Here is a 24501-nt window from a genome sequence, read left to right as displayed (position 1 = left end):
AGTAGCAGAGTATTTAGCTTCCACATGCATATGTAGAATCCAATCCAGAAACTGCCAAACAGAAGATGTAGGAGAAGCGGGGGTACCCAGAGTGCAGCTACAAACGAATTCTCGTCCTCTAACGACAACTTCTTCATTAGTCGATTATCAATATTAATATTCTGTTATATATATTACGATGATATATATGACTAAAGACTTCCTATAAATATTTAGGGTGTGGGTAGTACAAACGACACTTTGTATTATCCCTCTAGTACTGGCGGTGGCGATTGACCATGCCCGAACTACTGATTTGGCTGGTTCCTACATGGGTACTTTCCGGACTAACCCTATGGTAAACGAACGCCGAACCACTCAAAGAAGAGACAAAAATGTTGCTCTGTATACTCTACAACCCACCGCGCACCAGCCACCGTACTAGTTCGGTTGGGATGCAACGTCTCACCAGTAGACGAAAAAACGAAAAAACTTGAGAGGAAAATGAAGAGAGCAGTTAGCTAAATATTATGCTGATCTGCTCTTCTCCTTTCCCTTTTCTGTTTTCGGTCATTTCATTGCTAGAATGTTCTTTGCGTTTGGCGTTTGTGCGGCTGTCCAAGTGATTATAATTATTCAATTTTAAACAGTTATTCAAAGCAAATGTATAGCAAACGGCATTTGCGTAGGCTCAATAAAGAAATATAAGATAAATATGCAGCCAAACATAATCGTGCTAGCGGAGAAACAGTGTCGTGCAGTGAAATAGAAAAAGTTGAAGGCCGCGAAATAGGAGAGACAATCGACGAAAATGAAACAAATGGAAAGCGACACTGAAAAATTTAAAAAACTTCTTTAGAGTTTTGATTGGTAAGCTTATATGATTTTGGTTTTTTTGTATTCCTATTATATATGTATTTTATATTTATAGATGCCATAACCCTAGATACTGGATCAGCTGAAGTCCAGATTAGGAAAGCCCTACAGCTGCAAAAAAAAACGTTTTTTCAAAAACAGTACCACCGCGAACAGCAGACCTTAATTAGTAAACTTAAAAACTTAAATGAAATATGTATATAATAAAATCAAAATTTAAATATGAAATTAAATGAAGATTGATAACCTACTTCATGGGTACCCATTTCACTAGCTACTACATGTGTACCCATTTCACTAGCTACTACATGGGTACTCATTTCACTAGCTACTAGACGAGTACCCATATCACTAGTTCGGGGGTAAACGAAGTGGTGTCGCTGGTCCCCATGTCGTAGGACATTGCGGGTAAAAATGGAAATGATGAAAAGCATTGCTAAGGGTTAGTAAAGAAAGTACCCCTGGTCTGTTAGGGAGTGGTGATATCACATCCTCCGAACTAGTTCCCAGTACTGCTGGGATAGCACAGAAACACAAACACACACACACTTCCTGTAACTTTAAACGTGAACTCAACTCGCCTTTTAAAATTGAAAACTGCCTTGATTTTCCAACACGAACGAACAATGCACCCCAGAATACTCTTTCACTAGCAGTATGTAAGAAATCGTTGGACCTTTCGCGTGTGTCAGCTATAACCACTTGACAATATGCCAACGATTGTCTCTGATGGATTGTACAAGAGCTCAAGAGTTTAACACACACACACACAGATGCACACACACACACTCTAGGCTCGAACCTGAACCTCAACCACTGCCAAGCTGCCCAGGACTTGCTAACGCAAACGGTGCTGGAGCAGCAGATCGATGTAGCGCTCCTCAGTGAGCCCTATAAGGGAAGAAGCGAAGCGATCTGGCACCAAAGCACAGACGGCGGTGCGGCAATCTGGAGCTGTGGCCCCCAACCAGGCCAGCTCACACATAGAGCGGCTAGGATGGGATATGTGAGAGCCAAACATAATGGCATGTACATATATAGCTGCTACATAGCCCCCCGATTCACACAGAGTGAATACGAGGCGGTCATCAGGGACATAGCCAACGACGCCAAGGACAGATCCCCGGTCATAATAGCGGGCGATTTCAACGCCTGGGCTACGACCTGGGGCAGCGCCAGGAACACGCCCCGAGGGACAGCGCTATTGGAGGAATTTGCGAGCCTGAACGTCTGTCTCCTGAACGCAGGAAGCACCCCGACATACAGCAAAGCAGGCCGAGTGTCCATCATAGACCTCACCTTTGCAAGCCCGGAGATCACTCGCCACGCAAAGTGGCAAGTCCTGAGCACGTACACGCACAGCGACCACCTGGCCGTGATGACGGACACAGCCGCCATCGGGAATGCAACAAGGGGGCAACGAGCGCAATTGACTGGCTACAAAGAAGCAACGCTGGATACGGGCGCGCTTCTAACAGCAGCAGAGAATCTAGCTGCCGCCGGGGACGCCGAAACAAGCGCGAGATCCATCTCCAGGACCGTCGTAGCGGCTTGTGATGCAGCTATGCTGCGAAGGAAGCTAGGAGGAAGTCGACACCGCCCAGTACCATGGTGGAACGAGCACATCGCCCAAGCAAGGAGGGAGTGCTGCGCAGCGCGACGCGCTTACCAGCGATCTAGAGGTACACCACAGTTTGGGATTAAAGGGGCGGCATTCAAGGCAAACCGGAGAGCCCTTAGAGACGCCATCAGAAGCAGCAAGGCCAAATGCTTCCAGCAGCTCTGTGAGGCGGCAGATACAGAACCCTTCGGAGGGGCATACAAGCTGGTCATGGGAAAGCTCTGTAGGCAACCCACCCCCAAGTGCCCTGTCCTACTGAGGGAAATTGTCTGCGCACTCTTCCCCCGGCAACCACCACTCCAGGAGGCAGACAGCGCTGAGCACCAGGCACAGGCGGCCACCACCACCTTCTCGGTGAAGGAGGTGCAGGAGGCCACTGCCAAACTGAAGAACGGCAAGGCGGCAGGACCCGACGGAATCCCCAACGCGGCCCTGAAATGCTTGGTCAGTGCCCACCCAGAGGCATTCACACGGATGTACAACCAGTGCATCCAGGAGCGGTACGTACCACTAGCATGGAAACGCCAGAGACTTGCCCTGGTACCCAAGCCAGGCAAGGACCTAAGCGACCCATCGGCATACCGACCACTATGCATGCTAGATGGTGTGGGTAAGATCTATGAGAGGCTGGTATGCAACCGACTCGAGGCCGAGCTGACGCAAAGGAATGGCCTATCCACCCTCCAGTTTGGATTCAGGAAGCAGAGGAGCACCACCGACGCCATCCAGATGGTCACGAGCTTGGCCAGAGAAGCCATTGCAGGAACGCGATGGGCAGGAGGCTCGAAGGAATACTGCCTAGTGTGCACGCTAGACGTGCGGAACGCCTTCAACTCGGCCAGCTGGAAGAGCATCCTCAATGCACTGGCGAGGAGAGGCATACCCCAATACCTGATCCGGACGCTCCGAAGTTATTTCACGGACCGCGTATTGCTGTACGACACGGAGGATGGAGCGAAGCAGCACACAATCACCGGTGGCGTCCCACAGGGTTCGGTCCTAGGGCCGATCCTGTGGAATGCGATGTACGACGACATCCTGCGTCTGGAACTACCGGAAGGCTGCACGCTAGTGGGCTTTGCGGACGACATCGCGCTAGTGACGGTAGCAAAGCACATCAGAGGAGCAGAGCAGAGATGCAACGCAGCAGTGGGAAAAATAACATCATGGCTCACAGAGAACGGACTGTCTCTAGCGGAGAAGAAAACGGAGGCTGTGCTCATAAGCAGCAGGAAGGTGGTCGAACAGGCGTGCGTGATGGTTGGCAGCACTGCCATCAGGACCAAGCCCGCCCTAAAATACCTAGGGGTAGTACTCGACCAGCGACTTACATTTAAGGCGCACCTGGAGTACGTGAGCGCGAAGGCAGCCACAGCAACAGCGGCCATCAGTAGGATGATGGCCAACACTGGAGGGCCAAGACAACGCAGCAGACAGCTTATCGCCGGAGTGGTCACCTCCATAATCCTATATGGATCGGTTGTGTGGGCACCAGCAATGAGGGTGCCGTCATACAGCAGGGACAGCAGAGGCGCATACAGACGCTGCGCCCTCAGGGTTGCATGCTGCTTCCGGACGGTGTCAGAGGACGCCGCACTAGTGGTGGCAGGCATGGTCCCGCTGGACCTCTTGGCGGACGAGCGGCAGAGCGGCTTGACAGTCGGTGGCGAACGCCGCGAGGGCACCATAGCACGCTGGCAACGGCGATGGGACCAAGCCAAGAATGGAAGATGGACGAGACGGCTAATCCCCCAGCTGAGACCATGGATGCAGCGGAAGAGAGGCCAGATCGACCACTACCTCGGCCAACTGCTAACGGGGCATGGCTGCTTCAAGCAATACCTATACCGCTTCAAGCACGCCGATGACCCGTACTGCAGCTACTGCGGGCCAGGAGTTGATGAAGACGCGGAGCACGTCTTCTTTTCCTGTCCCCGCTTTCGTCGGGAACGAGAGATTCTAGGAGAGGCGAGTCCAGGAGTAAGTGCAGACACCCTCACCGAGCGGATGATAGCCGACGAGCAGACGTGGCACGCGGCTGCCAATATGGCAGCAAGCGTCATAAAGGAGCTGCGTAGGCTGGAGCGATGCCGAACAAACTAGAGCCATAGAAGACACCAAGCTCCGCACCGCGAAGTAATGCCTAACGGCAGTCCCGCGGGAGCGGAACTACCATCAACACTCCCATTCCCAACAACCCATCCCCCCCCCCCCCCCACCACCCACTATTGTTAATATTGTTTTCCCAATAAAAAAATAAAAAAAAAACACTCTAAGCTCGAAGCACACGGAAATAGTTCTAGAAAGAATAGTTATATAACCTTTCACTGCCACTGAGGCGTCAAGCAGCGCACAAAACGATACATACTGTCCATCTAATGCATAGGAAATACTAGGCTTGTTTTAATTTTAATTGCAACGACGACGACTAATGGAGGATTTGATTTTGACCACTGTCCACCCACGACTACTTACCACTGTACCATTGTACCACTGTACTACTGTACTGTACCACTAGCCTCTACTATGGTTAACCAATTATTTTTGTAGTTTCTTAGTCAATTAATATTAAATTGTTGTGATTGTTTTTAATGCAAAAGAGATACTTCCACTAAACTTACTAATATGTAGGGAACCAAGTATAAAGAATACTTTAAAAGGCAACGAACCAGCGCGCCCTTCCTCCCCCAGAACCCTTCCATCGTCTATTTCCCCCAGCAAGGAGAGTCCGCTGCTGTCAACGCACCGGAAACTACGCAGCGAATTTTCGTTTCCGGTGCCTGTTCATAGAGCGCCACTGTACTTGATGGGAGTTAATTGAGAGTATAGGGATATAGAGGGGTGATGATCAGCCTGGATAATTAAATTATTAAAATGAAGTTTTAAATAAATATTATTAAACGTAAACAAAATGTATAGTCACTACTTTAAGCCGAACGTGAAGCGTTTAGAGACAGAAGAGCACTTCTTTATAGTGAAATACCATAAAAATATATAAACTCGCACTCAGACACGTACACAAAGAGACAGACATTGTAAATAATACGCAGGCAGCAAAACTCTATGGTATTTTAGGTAGCGCATTATTGTGTATAGGTTTCCATACTTTGATCCTCTCCCAAATCAGAACCCGATCCATGCCAGGCATAAAATTATTTTCTTAATTCCACAAACACATGGGCGCACTTCGATGTACCTAAGTGAGTGCACAAATTATTTCAAATGATAACCTAAATGATCACAATTACCAAACACTTTTATTTTTCTTTTATAACTTTAACAAACATGTACCATTTTATCCGAGCTCTTTTATAGAGCTCCAAATAGAGTTCCATCTGGACAAAACTTTTTGCACTGGCAGCAAATATGATAAATTCGAAAGAAAGTAAACCCTTATTGTAAAAAGAACACAATAGTTCAATTGTAATTATAAAGAAATGTATTTAAAACGACAAAAAATGAGAAACGAAATTAATTGTAATCGCTTATTGTAAACTAATAAATAAATAAATAAATATAAATCACAAAATGTCCTATTGAATTTAGAATTAATACGTAGAACACTCGAATATCAAATCTGTGTCAACTATCATCTCTGAGATACTGCTGTATCTGTGAGACGCAAAACTGTAGCTTCTTTTTGTTGCTTTTATACCCGTAATCAAAATTAATATGCATAAGCATTTGGGGAGAGTGGAGGTGGTCTGGCAGCCGCAGAACGAGCTTAACCCGCTTACCCCAAGCCCCACTTCCATTCCCAGTTCATTATTCCCATTATGGGTATGGCTGGCTGGTCTGTTGTTCTGGTTGTAGTATCTTTGTTTGATAATGGAGAGCCAGAGCCCCCACACATGAAGAGCACGAGCACCATATGGAGAGTACCATTCCCCACGAGAGAATGAGAGAGCGGATCGTAGTGATTGTGGTGCCGCCACCGCCGCCGTCCACGTAAAGTGTAAACGATATTCGCGAGCGTGGATGGGATCAGTTGACATTTGACAGCGCGCGTGGTGGCACGTTTTGTGGGGCCATTGTCTGAAGGGAAATCCATAATTCAGCGCGTATACCCCGGGCCGCGAATTCGTCGAAAGTTTGGTATCTTTTGAAGCTTCAAGGTACTCATAAAATCGCAGTCGCACCGACTCTCGCATTGAGTATCAAGTACCGGTATATCTTGATTCCGGGCGACTGTCGTTGCCGGGTAATTGATACAATTCCATATAATGTGTGTTGATTATGTTATTACGAGTATTATGATGGAAATTAGGCAACAAATGGGGAAAATAAATAAATAAAACTACAGAAAAAGTGAATCCCAGCAAAGTTGATTGTATTTGAGCTGGCAACAAAATGAATGAAATTACCATTATTACTGTCAATTGCAATCGTTCTGATTACCATAATTAATGTGTGTGATTATATTTCGGTTAGTGTGTCGTGTTTTCGATTGCGGTGACTGTTTTGTGACCAACAAAACCATCAATAAAAAGTTCTTCAATCTCCGTTTGTTTGAGCCCCGACAACTGGACAAACAATAGTTGTATAATGGCATACTTGCCCTATCGATTGATAGTTGGCGGATGGGCCACGATAGCTCTCATTAACAAGTCCGAGTGCTAATTTTTGTATGGTCGAACAAGCGACAGTGTGAAAACTCGTAGAACATTTGCTTTATGATGCACAAGATCCATATAAAGTTTACGATTTATAATCGAACGTCGCGTATTGGATGACAATTTGTGTCCCATTGTTAGACAAACAACAATTAGTAAAACATTTCTCACTATTGGGGTTTTCTCATGATTTTGGCCGCACTGAGAATACCCCACAAAGAAAGTCATTATATTCTACACGGATCATAAGTGATTGATTGATCCAACCAATTACTGATATATCCACAATTGGCAATGTCATCCCAAGACAAAAGATGGTCTCAAAAGTAATCTTTTAAGAGGCTTACGGCACACAGTTATGTAAAAATAATACCCCACCTAAACCCAACACTTGCATACACCAATCTATTTAGTATTTCAAATTCCAAGCTTAGTCAAACATTTTATATTTGTGCCTCGCGCTCTGCCAGACAAAATTTACATACAACTTGGGGAACAGGCCAGACCAGCTTATTGCTATTGCTGTTACAATGAAACCCCCTTGGCGTGTCAGACACTTGATATGCGGGACATATTTTGTACGAGTATTGTCGTGTAAGATGCGTAATTATTAATTGACGCATAGCTTTGCCATTCTCTTCGAATTCAGTGACCCTTGGATACCGAAAAGTCAGTGGAGCAAACAACAGATCAAAAAGATCATCGCATGCTTATGACGCGTACTGTCCGTTCATTTAAATCCATGGAAACTTTTATTTCAATTTGTTTGAATTCGGCAATCGGGCAGAAGAGACTATCTTGATATGGTTAAACCATCACAAATGAAAGCAGGCAAAGAAATTCTGCCACATAAGGTGCTGCTCAGCGAGTGGGCACAGTCTACCGATAAGATACAAATTTGTATCTGCCAAGTCAAGTGTTAGTAGCTGTCTGTGTGAGTGCTGTGTGAAGAGCTCGTGTGAAGTTTTATCTCTGGCGGAGATAAAATTAAAAAAAAAATGGGACAAAACTTCAGCTTGTTTATTTATATCAAAAAATAAGAAGAAATACATATATACAAAATGTACATACAAAATGTACATGAGAGTCCGAGTGAATTCTTTAGAAACTTTCGTTATGTCATGATTATCGAAATACTTTAGCTTTGTTTGTCTGAGGGTGCTCTTAGGCTACACAAAATAGTTTTTCGTAAGGAAAGTTTTTTCATATAAAGATGATCCAGAAACCGGCAAGAGTATGATCTGTCTTCTGCCATGTATATTTCTACTTTGCTACTGATTTATTTCAATATGACTTGAAAGCCTAATCCTAACATACCACAGAGAACGGCAATAACAAGATTGTTATATTCAGGGTTTTTCTATGTGATTTAAAGGCAGCCCCGACAAGATACCGCTAAGAGAGTCGCAAACGCTGCAAAAGACCCGGCCTCAGATTGTGAGCATTAAAATGATACGAGTAGATACGAAAGCAGAAACACCAGCAAGCCAGTGCAAACATCAGCAGATGCCGCAGTCCAACATGGTTTTATGATCAGCCCCAAAACGCAACCCCAGCAGCTCGAATTTGCGCAGCAACAAACCAGCAACCAGGAGGAGATCACAGACCAGATCCCAGAAAAAAAACCAACAGCATGTCGGACAGCAATGAAAACTCTGGCGGACTGGCGAAGACAGCCTCCTCTCCCACTGCCCTCAATCTAGTGACGAAGCGCTCCACGCTTCGACACAGCCAGCTGTCGGACAGTGGTGCCGAGAGTTGTGGCGACGGCGGCGACGAACAGGCGCGTCTCATACGCTCGTCCTCCTCCCGTGCCCATAAGTACATTATAATACCGGCCACACCCACACCCGGAGCGACTGCCACGGTGACCTTCACCCTTGACGATTGCGATCCGGCGATCCCGGCTCCCATCTCGCCCACGCCCGCGACCCTGACCTGCACCACCACCACGACAATGTCCGGGGATACGGTGGCCGTGTCGCCGCTCAGCATAGATCTGCGCCGGATCGGCAGCCACAGCAGCAGCATGCGCTCAGTTGTTTCAGGTAAGGAGAGAATTTGAGAAGGGTATTCATTATAAGTCCTGAACATTTTTCGTTAGAAAATGAATATTTTCGGTATGGATATCCTCCTTAAAATATTCATTAATGATTTCAATTGAAGCAGATGTACTTTGTATAATAATCTTATTCCTTTATAAAATCATTTAAAATATATTCTACAAATTACCTTTAGGTTACATGCCTGCCCTGATCGACAGCAGTGACAATCTTGTGGGTGGCAGTGCGGTTGCCACTTCTGGGCTGCATGCCCCCAATCCGCTGTATATGCAACCGCAGGCCTCGCTGAGCGGCAGTTCCTATCTATTTCACGATTTGCCCGCCCAACAGATCTACTCGGATGTGACATCGGTCCGCTCACTTGCCTCCATTGGCATTGGATCCACAGACGGACGGAAGTTGGTCATACGCCGAGCGCCGACCACCGCCAACGAGCTGTTCGACATGGTCAATCCTCAGACACCGCCGTAAGTTATCGAGCAAATCCATAAACGTAGACAGCTGCGAACGAGTACAATCAGCCCTATCTACGGCCATTAGCATTACAAAGCGGAGCCGATAAAACGAACTAACATTTGTGGCAAATTTGGCCAGCGTTTGGCACCTCAGCATAAAAAGCAAATGTTGGCATAGCCTCATGGAGCATTCAAACAGCAGGCAAACAGAGAATTTAAACACCATTGTGGCATCTCTGGTCGGGGACATGTGATAGCGCCTCTGGGGCGCTGGAAACGTGTCGAAGGCAGCCTCTGATCGCGGACCAGCTATTTTTAAGCAGTGTTCCTTAACGAGATCAATAGATAGGTATTGATTCGAGCAATTACCACGCCCCATTGTGCTCCAATGCATGGCGGCTGGCTGGATTGCTGGAATCTGAAATCTGGCGGCCAAGCGCCCGGATCAGTAGTCAGTAACGTGTCAGCCCGCAGACGACGCAGTTATCCCAGTTCCGTAATCTTATCCGTAGTCCTGTCCTTGCTTGAGCGTGTGTAGAGTGAATCCAACAGTGATGGCCGCATGGATAACGTGAACTAAGGACATATCATAAAGTTACTCTCGCTATACCACGCTATATACCGAGATCAGACCCGTAGTAGACCGCATCATAATGCCCTACCGTCAGGACTACGATGCCCAGTCATCGAAACACTCGGAGCAATCCACCTTCCGCTTCCAACGTGTGGCCAAAGTGTAAGAATCGATCGCTGGATCATTACGTAAAGCCCCAATCGAATCGAATCGCATCAGGCCATGTCTGCTGCCTAAAAGTGTTTGGTATTGATCTACATACATATATCATATATGCACATATGATCATAGCCTTATTAGTTTAGGCCATTAGCGAATAAGCGCTGATTAAATATGAACGAATATTAAATGGATAAGTGGGCTGATCTGAACAATGAAATACAAAGCAATCCCTAATATACACAAGGACCCTGTTTAGATTCAGATTAAATGTCTGATTTGTGGTGGCTAGAATTCTTTATAACAGAGTCGATATATGTATAACAAAGGGGAAACAGAGATGCATCGCCTCCCACATCACACCCCATTCAGCATTCTGTCCCCCACTCGCATCAGCCCCATCATCTGGCCCAACACCAGCACCTCACGGGGCCAGCCCCCATTGGGGTATGGGGCATGTGATTACTGCAATTAAGCCATTTGACGCAACAACTAATCGCGGTCGCTGTTTGGGTGCTCGCGAAATCTGTTAGGGGTGCACTGCCTACGGACTAAGTGTTGACATCAATTGAATGCGCCTGGCTGGGCTTATGACACCACAAGAGCTCCACTTACAAAAGCATTTGACAATTTTGCGCTTTAAGCGGCATTTCCGCTCCAGCGTTTAAAAGCCATAAATTAAAATTTAAAATAAAGCGGTCACTGTCATCATCTGGACAACGTCTTCCCGTACATTCCTCCCTCCCTCCCACCATCCATGGTGGATGATCACGCGAGTCACTTGGATACCCGCGTCCATCTTCATTTACTTCGGTCACTCGGTCTCTGGCTCGTATTCGGACTCGGAGTCGGACCTGGTGCCCCATTTACGTATATAATGAGCACAAGATCTCTTGATAATGATGGAAAAGTAGGGAGAGAGAGATACTCGTACAGCCCGTACGGCCTTATGCAATTTGCAATTGTTGATGTCAAATATTTATAATTAATTTAATTTATTTACTTAGCTGCTGTCACATTTGTGCGCACATTTACATACAGACCCGTATCTAATTTTTTTTTGCTACTGATATTTCCAGGTGTTTTTCTAGTGCCTTCTTGCATAATATTGTTCATATGCAGCATTCCGCTGCTATTTATGGAGCTGTCTGTGGGCCAGTACACTGGCCGTGGACCCATCGGCGCCCTGGGTCAACTATGTCCTTTGTTCAAAGGTAAGTTTACGACGAAGCGACGTAGAAAACTTACAAATTCGTATCATTCCGATGTTGATCATATTTAGATAAGGCATTGAAAAGCCATTAGATCACACGAGGGATGGGGAGTCTCCACATCTCATGGGTAATGGGCTAACTAAATTCTCGTAACTTTTAGAGCCAATTCGAAATAAAAGATTATTTGAAATAAAATTCATTGCGTCATTTGTGAAAATGCTTCGGGTTTCACAAATATTCTTCCGCCGCAATGAATTAGGCAGGAAAACAATGGAAAAACGCGGATGCGGGGTGAGGCTTACGCGTCGTACCATGACCAGCTAGAAAGTTTCGCTGCCTTGGCCAGATCCATTGCCAAGGTCGGTTAGATTAACAAAAAATATATGTACATACATATATGCATGTGTACTCGCATGCTCATGGATGTGTGAGCGATGTTTTTTTAGCTTTGAATTCCCCCGTGGGGTGCTCTACTTGAGTACGGACGGAAACTAATTAGCCGGATTCATTGTTGTCGTTGTGGCAGTGGCGTGAAAATTTGAGGCGCGGAAGTAAGCTCCCGGCTCCCGTCTCTAACGCCTCCACACTCGGACCGGTCCCAAGGCTGAGGTTGTCAGTAGGGTCATAAATCTGAAAAACAACTTTACAAAACGCTTAATTATTGTCAATATTTTGCCAACCAAGCGGCGTTGGTTGCCGACTCTCCCACTCGCAGCCCTAAGATAATAAATATTAATTTGTGTAAAACTACTTAACCAAGATTTGCGAATGGTTTCGAGTCCATCCAATTGTCGCTGTGGCAAACAGAACGAATTGCACATTATGCAGATGATCGTCAGTCTAGACACTAAGCATGTGGTTCCAAATGAAACCGGTCGGATTTGCTGCTGGATGAATTAGGAATATGGGAATTTATACCCTAGCTCACTGAATCGACATTACATACCAAGCAAAAGATTTGGCCAAATGCATTTGAAAAAGAAATAGAAATACAGAGAAACAAAAATCAGGTTGAGTTTTAGTTGAGTTATCTTTATTAAAAATATCTTGGTTCCTACTTTTACTATGCGTTCTGTCAATGTAAACATATAGAATATCTGTTGATGATGAGCAAATCACATACCAGTAATTAAAATCCATCCCAAAAATTTCAGGAGCTGGACTCGCTAGTGTGATCGTCTCGTTTCTCATGTCCACATACTATAGCGTCATCATAGGTTATTCAATTTACTACTTCTTTACGTCATTTAAAACGGAGATGCCCTGGATTGACTGCAACAACAGGTAGGTTAAGCCGAGTAGAGCAATGCAATTATGTACCATCGCCATCGCGAATAACAATCTTTAAATTTCAGATGGAATACGCCGGACTGTTGGGTGCCGCAACGCAAGGAAATCAATGCCAGTGCACCGGACACATCACGCACCCCCTCAGAGGAGTTCTTTGAGTAATGAATGCATTCCAATTTGCCCCAATTCACAAATCTACTAAGACTCTTTTAAAACTCTTCCTGCAGAAATAAGGTGCTACAGATTAGCGGTGGCCTGGAATATCCGGGAATGATGCGATGGGAGCTCTTCGCTTGTCTTATTTGTGCCTGGCTGATGGTTTACTTTGCCACATGGAAGTCGATCAAGTCTTCGGCCAAGGTGCGGTACTTTACGGCCACTTTTCCGTTTGTGCTCATCATCATACTAATGGTGCGAGCCGTGACGCTCGACGGGGCGGCCGAGGGTCTGCGCTTCTTCTTCCGACCAAAGTGGTCGGAGCTGAAGAACGCCAATGTGTGGATCAATGCCGCCTCCCAGAACTTCAATTCGCTGGGCATTACCTTCGGATCCATGATCTCCTTTGCCAGCTACAACAAGTACAACAACAACATACTCCGCGACACGATTGCGGTGAGTGCAGTGAATATGATAACCAGCCTGCTGGTTGGCATATTCGCCTTCTCCACACTGGGAAACCTAGCACTGGAGCAGAACACCAATGTGCGAGACGTCATTGGCGATGGGCCGGGCATGATATTTGTGGTGTATCCACAGGCCATGGCCAAAATGCCGTACGCTCAGCTGTGGGCGGTCATGTTCTTCTTCATGCTGCTCTGCCTGGGCCTGAACTCTCAGTTTGCCATTGTCGAGGTGGTGGTCACGTCTATACAGGATGGCTTTCCGCGCTGGATTAAAAGGCACCTGGGCTACCACGAGATAGTTGTGCTTTTTGTCTGCGTTATCTCGTGCCTCTTCGGTATGCCGAACATCATACAGGGTGGGATCTACTACTTTCAGCTGATAGACCACTATGCTGCCTCGGTGACGATTATGTTTCTAGCCTTCTGCCAAATGATCGCCATAGCCTGGTTCTACGGCACCGGACGATTGTCGAAGAATGTTAAGCAGATGACCGGAAAGGCTCCATCATTCTATCTCAGATCCTGTTGGCTTGTGCTGGGACCCTGCCTGCTCTTTGTATGTGATCCGGGTGTAGTAGAAACTTGATGAACAATATATCATGTCGCCTTCTCTCTTTTTGTAGGCCATTTGGGTTCTGAGTCTCATCAACTATCGTGAGCCAACGTATCATAATGGGAGATATACTTATCCAGACTGGGCGTATGGCATTGGATGGATGTTCGCATCTTTTTCACTGATCTGCATACCAGGGTATGCGCTAATCAACTTCCTGCGGACCGGCGGTGACAGCTTTTGGGATGTAAGTGGATAGATTTGTCTTGTCTATTTGTTAGCATTCGTCAATAGCAATGTACGTATTCCTCTCTATAGCGCATCAAGAACACGCTACGACCAAATATCTACGAGTGCAAGATCTGTGGCGAACATCACTGCGAACACGACTACCCAGAACAGGAACAGTACATGCTGGCCCAGGAGCTGGCCACCGTGTACAGGCCCACAACCAGCCACCTACATCATTTGGGAGCAAAATCCGGCTATAATGCTATGCAGGCCTCGACCACGGGCCCCCAGGGGTCCCACTCGGAATACAAATATCAGTCCAAGGCCCACGACGAGCCACCACCGAACACGACAGATGAGCAAAATGGCAAATAGACTAGCGCTTGGCACGAATATCCTGTTCAACTAAAACCGATTTCTGAGTATTTTTAATGAATCATTTTTCTGGCTTTCCATGATTAAATCAAACTAAATAAATTATCGACATTGTCATGAACAATCGATATCGATAGCAGTTGGAGCATTTGACCGGTCTCCAGTGTGAAATTCGATGTGTCTTTTTAGCCCTGACTTAGACAGAGACAAAGAATACATTTCTATAACATTCTATCAACTTGAAGGTTTTAAATTGGTTCTATCTGAATAGAGCTGTTAGACGCGAAATGTAGCACGACCAATTTATGTTATGCGAAAAGCCACAAAAAGTGCTGCTAGGCGCGAGAGGTGTCCCTGTGTTATCGAAATATTTTATGTCAGCTGCAATGTTTTGCAGAAATTATATTCATTTAAATTTTGTGTTATGTGATGTCTGCAAGCAGATAGAACAAGATAAAACAAAAACGAGGGGGAACGTTGTGAGTTGCTGCGGACACCGCAACTCTACAGTTATACCCGATACTAAGTCAGTATGGCTCTCCTCCGGCAGACGCCGCTAATATTAAACGACACGACAAAGAGTGCGTGCGAGAGAGACAGAAAATCAGTCTGAGCGTGACGTCGGGCGCTGCGTAGCCACTAAAAATTGATTTCTTGCTTTTGGCTACAAAAATGATCCGATCTGATCCAGATTCGGCAACCGGATAGATATGGTCATTATCTATGATTCTGCGTTTTTAGTTTACTCGATTTTGCAATATTGTGGATGCAACAGATTTTCGTCCTTTGTGTGGGCGAAATTTTGAGATATACGTTTTATAGTGAGATCTAACAGGAGTGCGGATACTAAATTTGGTTACTCTAGCCTTAATAGTCTCTGAGATTTATGAATATCCCCAGATCTGCATCCTTTGCGGGGGCGGAAGGGGGTGTGGCGAAAGTTTGAAACAAACTCGTCTCGGTCTGATATATTAGGAGTGTGGATACCAAATTTGGTTGCTCTAGCTTTTATAGTCTCTGAGATCTAGGCGCTAATGTTTTACTCTAAGCAAAGCCGCCTATGCTACGTGTGTGTTAGAGAGAGACAGGGCGAGAAAAAATGAAATTGTTTTCTTGATGCTGGCTATAATAGTAATACGATCCAATTCAGATTCTGCAGTCTAAAAGATATGGTCATTCTCTACGATTCTGCGTTTTTTGTTTTCTCGTATCTTTAAAATTGTGGATGCCACAGATTTTCGCCCTTTGTGGGGGCGGAAGTGGGCGGGGCAAAGTTTTGAAATATTTTTGTAGCAGTGACATATCACAGAAGTCTGGATCCAAAACATCGTTGCTCTAGCTCTTATAGTCTTTGAGCATTAGGCGCTGAAGGGGACGGACAGACGGACAGACGGACAGACACACATGGCTCAATCGACTCGGCTATTGATGCTGATCAAGAATATATATACTTTATGGGGTCGGAAACGATTCCTTCTGGACGTTACACACATACACTTTTACCACAAATCTAATATACCCCAATACTCATTTTGAGTATCGGGTATAATTAAATTGCATATCTGCTGTGCATCGAAGGACCCATGGGAAAGATTAGCGATTATGCACAAGAACAGCGTCTGGATTTAGTACCTCTGCAACAGGTGCCGGCATGGAATACTGTAAGTGGATTTGCTGATAATATAAATACATTCTCAAAATACAATCTTACGTCCTTTTCCAGCAATACAATATATAGGTACCGTTGATTGCTTCTGCAATCTTTTCATCGGAGTTTATCATTGGCCAACATGTTAGACACTTGGATTGGTTCCTTTCTCCAGTGTCATTTAGGTTTTGAGTCTCATCAGCTACTCTTAGGAAACTTACCACAATATTACATGGCATTGGTCTTATGTACGCATATTTCACTCTAACTTGCACACCGAGCTATCTATAATCGTTTGCAAATTTATTTTGCGTGATTGTACAGAACAGGAGTAGCACTCGTACATTCTGAAACAAAAGCTGGCCACCGTGTGCAAGCCCAGAATCACTCATCTGGGTCGTTCTCCAGTGTGCGAGCATTTGTGTGGACACGATTTCGAGCAGAAGGAATATTTGTAGGGTAGTTCTTTATTATCCGTATTATAATTTATCATCAATTGGTTCGATTTCACACTTTCACTATCTGACTGTTCCCAATCCTCGTCTTTTTTAGATTATCACATATCTTTTCTTCATCATCTTCTTCCATTAGTGTGAAATACAGTTTATGACTTTTGTCGAAGGTTTTTAAACTAACTTCAATATAAGAGAGCTAGGCTGGCTACAGCCATTAAATTTTGATGAAGGATTAATCGTATTCTACACTTTTGTAGATAAATATATAGCTTATAACTAATTTTTTATTTTCCCCACGAATGCGCAGTTGGGTTATTTTCGCCAAGTGCAGTTAGTAATCAACGTCTGCTAGGCTTTATAAATAAATAGTTTTCAAAAAGCTTATTTTAGAGTGCAAGAATTTCATAAAATTGAGATGTCTTCTTAAATGTATGATATTTGTAATGTTTTATTAGAGTTTACATTTAAAACTGTTTATAAAGGCCACACATTTAACATCAAATATAAAATGTTTAATAAATTTTGTCAGTAATCTCGTTCAAAGAGATCTGTTTGTAAAAAAATACGTAAAATATGAAAAAACGAGGGGGAACGTTGTGAGTTGCTGCTGACACCGCAACTCTAAGGTTATACCCGATACTAAGTCAGTATGGCTCTCCTCCGGCAGACGCCGCTAATATATAACGACACGACAAAGAGTGCGTGCGAGAGAGACAGAAAATCAGTCTGAGCGTGACGTCGGGCGCTGCGTAGCCACTGCAAATTGATTTGTTCCTTTTGGCTACAAAAATTATCTGATCTGATCCAGATTCAGCAATCTGATAGATATGGTCGTTATCTATGATTCTGCGTTTTTAGTTTTCTCGAATCTGCAATATTGTGGATGCAACAGATTTTCGTCCTTTGTGTGGGCGGAAGGGGGTGGGGCGAAATTTTGAGATACACGTTTTATAGTGAGATCTAAGAGAAGTGCGGATTCCAAATTTGGTTACTCTAGCGTTAAAAGTCTTTGAGATTTGTGAATATCCCCAGATTTGCATCCTTTGCGGGGGCGGAAGGGGGTGTGGCGAAATTTTGAAACAAACTCGTCTCGGTCTGATATATTAGGAGTGTGGATACCAAATTTGGTTGCTCTAGCTTTTATAGTCTCTGAGATCTAGGCGCTAATGTTTTACTCTAAGCAAAGCCGCCTATGCTACCTGTGTGTTAGAGAGAGACAGGGCGAGAAAAAATGAAATTGTTTTCTTGATGCTGGCTATAATAGTAATACGATCCAATTCAGATTCTGCAGTCTAAAAGATATGGTCATTCTCTACGATTCTGCGTTTTTTGTTTTCTCGTATCTTTAAAATTGTGGATGCCACAGATTTTCGCCCTTTGTGGGGGCGGAAGTGGGCGGGGCAAAGTTTTGAAATATTTTTGTAGCAGTGACATATCACAGAAGTCTGGATCCAAAACATCGTTGCTCTAGCTCTTATAGTCTTTGAGCATTAGGCGCTGAAGGGGACGGACAGACGGACAGACGGACGGACGGACAGACAGACAGGGCTCAATCAACTCGGCTATTGATGCTGATCAAGAATATATATACTTTATAGGGTCGGAAACGATTCCTTCTGGACGTTACACACATCCACTTTTACCACAAATCTAATATACCCCAATACTCATTTTGAGTATCGGGTATAAAAACGAGGGGGAACGTTGTGAGTTGCTTCGGAGACCGCAACTCTACGGTTATACCCGATACTAAGTCAGTATGGCTCTCCTCCAGCAGGCGGCGTCTAATATTAAACGACACGACAAAGAGTGCGTGCGAGAGAGACAGAAAATCAGTCTGAGCGTGACGTCGGGCGCTGCGTAGCCAATGCAAATTGATTTGTTCCTTTTGGCTACAAAAATTATCTGATCTGATCCAGATTCAGCAATCTGATAGATATGGTCGTTATCTATGATTCTGCGTTTTTAGTTTTCTCAAATCTGCAATATTGTGGATGCAACAGATTTTCGTCCTTTGTGGGGGCGGAAGGGGGTGTGGCGAAATTTTGAGATATACGTTTTATAGTGAGATCTAACAGGAGTGCGGATACTAAATTTGGTTACTCTAGCTTTAATAGTCTCTGAGATTTGTGAATATCCCCAGATTTGCATCCTTTGCGGGGGCGGAAGGGGGTGTGGCGAAATTTTGAAACAAACTCGTCTCGGTCCGATATATTAGGAGTGTGGATACCAAATTTGGTTGCACTAGCTTTTATAGTCTCTGAGATCTAGGCGCTAATGTTTTACTCTAAGCAAAGCCGCCTATGCTACGTGTGTGTTAGAGAGAGACAGGGCGAGAAAAAATGAAATTGTTTTCTTGATGCTGGCTATAATAATAATACGATCCAATTCAGATTCCGCAGTCTAAAAGATATGGTCATTCTCTACGATTCTGCGTTTTTGGTTTTCTCGTATCTTTAAAATTGTGGATGCCACAGATTTTCGCCCTTTGTGGGGGCGAAAGTGGGCGGGGCAAAGTTTTGAAATATTTTTGTAGCAGTGACATATCACAGAAGTCTGGATCCAAAACATCGTTGCTCTAGCTCTTATAGTCTTTGAGCATTAGGCGCTGAAGGGGACGGACAGACGGACAGACGGACGGATGAGTATCGGGTATAAAAAATTACAGTTAAGGGGAATAACATAATTGAACATATAAAATTCATAGATAGCGCTTAAAGATCTTGTTCTGCAGTAGGAGCGATCGTATCATCCTCTCTCAGCGTTCTTACGGCTGTGATCTCGAAGAGTGATGGAATGGCACAGTTGTCGTTGCTTGTGTGCGTTAGTATGTGTCTTTGGTAGCTACTGTTTCTGTATCTAAAAGTCTTTGAGCAGTGGATGCACTTGTGAGAACGGAGGTGTACCTGGAGATTCGACTTTTCCTGAAATGACTTCGAGCACTGAGTGCATTGGTAGGGTCGTTCCCCTGTGTGAGTAAGATTGTGTCTATCAAGCTTTGATTTTTGTTTAAAAGACTTTGAGCAGTAAGAACACCTGAACGGTCGTTCGCCAGTGTGAATCCGGGTGTGTTCTCGGAGATGAGATTTTTGTTGAAATGACTGCGAGCAGTGAGAACATTTGTATGGTCGTTCACCCGTGTGTGTACAAATGTGAATATGTAGAGGTTCTTCCTTGCTAAACGATTTGTAGCAGTGAGGACATTGGTAAGGTCGTTCACCCGTGTGCGATCGGATATGAATCCGGAGACTATCGGATCGAGCAAATGACTTGGAGCAGTGTGTACACTTGTGCGGCAGCTCCACAGTGTGAATACAGGTGTGTTCGTTGAGCTCGGAATTTTTTGTAAGCGACTGAAAGCAGTGAGAGCACTGGTGGGGTCTAATTGACAGCGGGCAGTCAGGAAATTTGTGTGTTCGTTCGTCTGAGTGAATAAGGATGTGTTTTTCATGACTGGATTTTTCTTTGAAGGACTTTAAACATTGGCAGCATTCGTAGCTTCGTTTATCTGTGTGCGTACGGGTGTGTCTATCAAGGCATGATTTTTGTATAAAAGACATCGAACAGTGGGAACAATGGTAGGGTCGTTCTCCTGTGTGCGTACGGGTGTGCGTTTGAAGAGTGTATTTTAGTCGAAATGACTTTGAGCATTCGGAGCATTTGTAGGGTCGATCATCTGTGTGCGTACGGATGTGAGTCTGTAGAGTTCCTTTCACGGAAAATGACTTGGAGCAGTGAGGACATTGGTAAGGTCGTTGATTCTTATGCAAACGGATATGAACTCTAAGACTTTCGTTTTGGGCAAAGGAACACTTATACGGTTGCTCACCAGTGTGTGTAAGGATGTGCTCTTTGAGTTTGATATTTTGTGTAAATGACATCGGGCAGTGAGAGCACTTGTAAGGTCGTTCACCTGTGTGGGAACGTGTGTGTATTTGAAGATGGGCGAGTTTTATAAATGATATGGAGCACTGGGAGCACTTATAAGGTGGATTCCCCATGTGCGTACGGGTGTGTCTTTTAAGATTCGATTTTTCTGTAAAAGACATCAAACAGTGGGAACATTGGTAGGGTCGTTCTCCTGAGTGAGTACGCGTGTGTGTTTGAAGGTTGCATTTTAGCCGAAATGATTTTGAGCAGCTGGAACATTTGTAGGGTCTGTCCATAATATCCGTCTTATTTTTGTTAATCCATAACTTGGTGTATCTCTTCATCGGTTTCTAATTGGTTCGATTGCTCATTTTCAATGTCTGAGGGTTCCCAATCCCCGCCTTCCAAATTGTCTTCTTCTCTATCGTCTTCCATCAGTGTTAAAAAGAGTGTATGGCTCTGCTCACATGTTTTTATAAGATTGAATGCATTTACAGCATCCTCAAGGCAAGGCGGACATATGTTTTCTGGTAGTAAATCGCCTCGGCTAACCGCGTACCCAGTGCACTGTGATATCATGTCAGCAATGCAAGTGTCCCATGTGTGTGTCTCATCAAAAATATTTGTGAATGGTCCGGAGTTTGCCCTGCAAACTCTGCATATTTCCTCCATAGTCCTGCAAGTAAATTACTATTATATATAAATAATACAGGACGCGCCATTGCATGCAGGAATGCATCGAATATTGAACAAAACGAGGGGGAACGTTGTGAGTTGCTGCGGACACCGCAACTCTACAGTTATACCCGATACTAAGTCAGTATGGCTTTCCTCCGGCAGACGCCGCTAATATTAAACGACACGACAAAGAGTGCGTGCGAGAGAGACAGAAAATCAGTCTGAGCGTGATGTCACGCGCTGCGTAGCCACTGCAAATTGATTTGTTCCTTTTGGCTACAAAAATTATCTGATCTGATCCAGATTCAGCAATCTGATAGATATGGTCGTTATCTATGATTCCCCGTTTTTAGTTTTCTCGAATCTGCAATATTGTGGATGCAACAGATTTTCGTCCTTTGTGTGGGCGGAAGGGGGTGGGGCGAAATTTTGAGATACACGTTTTATAGTGAGATCTAAGAGAAGTGCGGATTCCAAATTTGGTTACTCTAGCGTTAATAGTCTTTGAGATTTGTGAATATCCCCAGATTTGCATCCTTTGCGGGGGCGGAAGGGGGTGTGGCGAAATTTTGAAACAAACTCGTCTCGGTCTGATATATTAGGAGTGTGGATACCAAATTTGGTTGCTCTAGCTTTTATAGTCTCTGAGATCTAGGCGCTAATGTTTTACTCTAAGCAAAGCCGCCTATGCTACCTGTGTGTTAGAGAGAGACAGGGCGAGAAAAAATGAAATTGTTTTCTTGATGCTGGCTATAATAGTAATACGATCCAATTCAGATTCTGCAGTCTAAAAGATATGGTCATTCTCTACGATTCTGCGTTTTTTGTTTTCTCGTATCTTTAAAATTGTGGATGCCACAGATTTTCGCCCTTTGTGGGGGCGGAAGTGGGCGGGGCAAAGTTTTGAAATATTTTTGTAGCAGTGACATATCACAGAAGTCTGGATCCAAAACATCGTTGCTCTAGCTCTTATAGTCTTTGAGCATTAGGCGCTGAAGGGGACGGACAGACGGACAGACACACATGGCTCAATCGACTCGGCTATTGATGCTGATCAAGAATATATATACTTTATGGGGTCGGAAACGATTCCTTCTGGACGTTACACACATCCACTTTTACCACAAATCTAATATACCCCAATACTCATTTTGAGTATCGGGTATAAAAACGAACCCACTGTGCGGCTTTTATTAATTGCAAAAATGTAGTTTGGATGTTTCCTTGGCACGAATTAGTTTGTTTTGACCACAAAAAATAATAATTAGAGCTGTTAGACGCGAATTGTAGCACGACAAATTTATGTTATGCGAAAAGCCACAAAAAGTGCTGCTTGGCGCTAAAGGTATCGAAATAGTTTATGTTAACTGCAATGCTTAGTAGAAATTATATTCATTTAAATTTTGTGTTATATGATACTGGAAGAGGACAGAACAAGATAAAACACAAACTAAATTGCAAATCTGCAATGCTTCGAAGGACCCATGGGAGGAATGATTTGGGATCATACACAAGAACAACGGCTGGGTTTATTACCTATGCAACAGGTGCGGGCATGGAATACTGTTAGTGGATTTTCCGAAAATATAAATACATATGTACATTCTCAAGCAGGTATTTATACAAATATAGATATCGTTGACTCCTTTCTTTATTGTCATTTAGGTTCTGCTTTTAACACGCAACGTATCTCAACAGGACATGGCAATGGTATGTGCACATATTTATCAGTAACTTACATACCGGGTTATGCGCTGACCAACTTGCTGCGGATCAGCGCAGATAGCTTTGGGATGTAAATGGATAAAGTCTTACGTATCTATTATCGTTTGTCAATTCATGTTATTCTATATTCCATTCAATGAGGCCTCCAAATATACACTAGAATTAGTTGTAGCGAATATCGTTTGCATAATTGTACAGAACAGGAGCAGAACTCTCGCTGGCTGGCGTAGAGGCTGGACACCGTGTGCTTGCCCATAACCAGCCACCTGCTTTTTTGGGAAAGAAGTCCGGCTATGCTGCTGCATACCAATCCATATCAGCCCAAGCCTAAGCCCAATCGTGCGAAAAAACCGTGGATCAGTGGAAACATTGGTAGGGTCATTCTCCTGTGTGCGTACATTCGATAACACAACATACATATGTATGTAAATTCATTCGAATAGATGAGCTTGCGCTTAACAGCTCATTTCTTCTCCTCTTCTCCATTTCTCAAAACTAAAACAATTCAAGTGGAGGAAAAAATTAACACCAATTGGCTGCTTGAGGGTTTGATTACGCTTATTTCTCATGTACATATTTATGTAAATATTGTGGTATTCCGTTCATTAATATTCATTTACTTGCAGGACAATGCAGGAAATATGCAGAGTTTGCATGACAAACTCAGGACCATTCACAAATATTTTTGATGAAAGACCCACGTTGGAAACTTGCATTGCTGACATGATAACGCAGTGCACCGGGTACGTGGTTAGGCGAGGCGATTTACTACCAGAAAACATATGTCCGCCCTGCCTCGAGGATGCAGTGAGTGCATTCACCCTTAAGAAAACCTGTGAGCACAGTCATAAACTCTATTTCCCAGTGATGGTGGAGGATATAGAAGAATTTGCCGATACTCTAGATGATGAGGATTGGGAACCGTCAGATATTGAAAGTGAGCAGTCGAAACATTTTGAAAACGATGAAGAGATGAATCAAAATGATAGCAATAACATTGATCAATTTGTACGACCCTTCAAATGCTCCGACTGCACAAAATCCTTTCACCAAAAAGCCCATCTTCAATCACACACCCGTACGCACACAGGTGATCGACCCTACCAATGTTCCTACTGCTCGATGTCGTTTGCACAGAAATACAATCTTGACAGACACACTCGTTCACACACTAATGATCTTTCATACCAGTGCCCTCATTGCTCAAAGTCCTTCATACAAAAATGCAATCTTGAAAAACACACTCGTACTCACACAGGTGATCGACCCTACCAGTGCTCCCACTGTTCGAAGACATTTCCACAAAAATCCCATCTCCATGTACACAACTGTACGCACGCCATGGAACTGCCGCATATGTGTCCTCACTGCTCTAAGTCATTTTCCCGTTCCGATAGTCTACGGATTCATATCCTCCGGTTGCACACGGATAAACGACCATACAAATGCTCTCACTGCTCGCAGTCATTTCAACAAAAATTTCATCTCCGAGAACACAG

The 24501-nt window shown here is 44.3% G+C and overlaps 1 protein-coding gene across 1 annotated transcript; it reads left to right on the top strand.

Moving 5' to 3' along the window:
• Positions 1 to 8720: 8720 nt before the first annotated feature.
• LOC6604533 (sodium- and chloride-dependent GABA transporter ine) lies at positions 8721 to 14754 on the top strand. Its single transcript, XM_026989362.1, has 9 exons — positions 8721 to 9137; positions 9328 to 9619; positions 10239 to 10330; positions 11420 to 11554; positions 12709 to 12838; positions 12910 to 13002; positions 13072 to 14023; positions 14091 to 14267; positions 14339 to 14754. Exons 1-9 carry the CDS (start codon positions 8723 to 8725, stop codon positions 14624 to 14626), a joined length of 2574 nt encoding a protein of 857 aa, XP_026845163.1. The 5' UTR covers positions 8721 to 8722; the 3' UTR covers positions 14627 to 14754.
• The last annotated feature ends 9747 nt before the right edge of the window (positions 14755 to 24501 follow it).

The sequence above is a fragment of the Drosophila persimilis genome, unplaced genomic scaffold, assembly GCF_003286085.1.
Source record: "Drosophila persimilis strain 14011-0111.01,24,50 unplaced genomic scaffold, DperRS2 tig00000233-arrow-arrow-pilon, whole genome shotgun sequence".
NCBI lineage: Eukaryota > Metazoa > Arthropoda > Insecta > Diptera > Drosophilidae > Drosophila > Drosophila persimilis.
The sequence above is the reverse complement of the archived record's forward strand: the minus strand, read 5'-3'. Positions and strand labels throughout refer to the sequence as shown.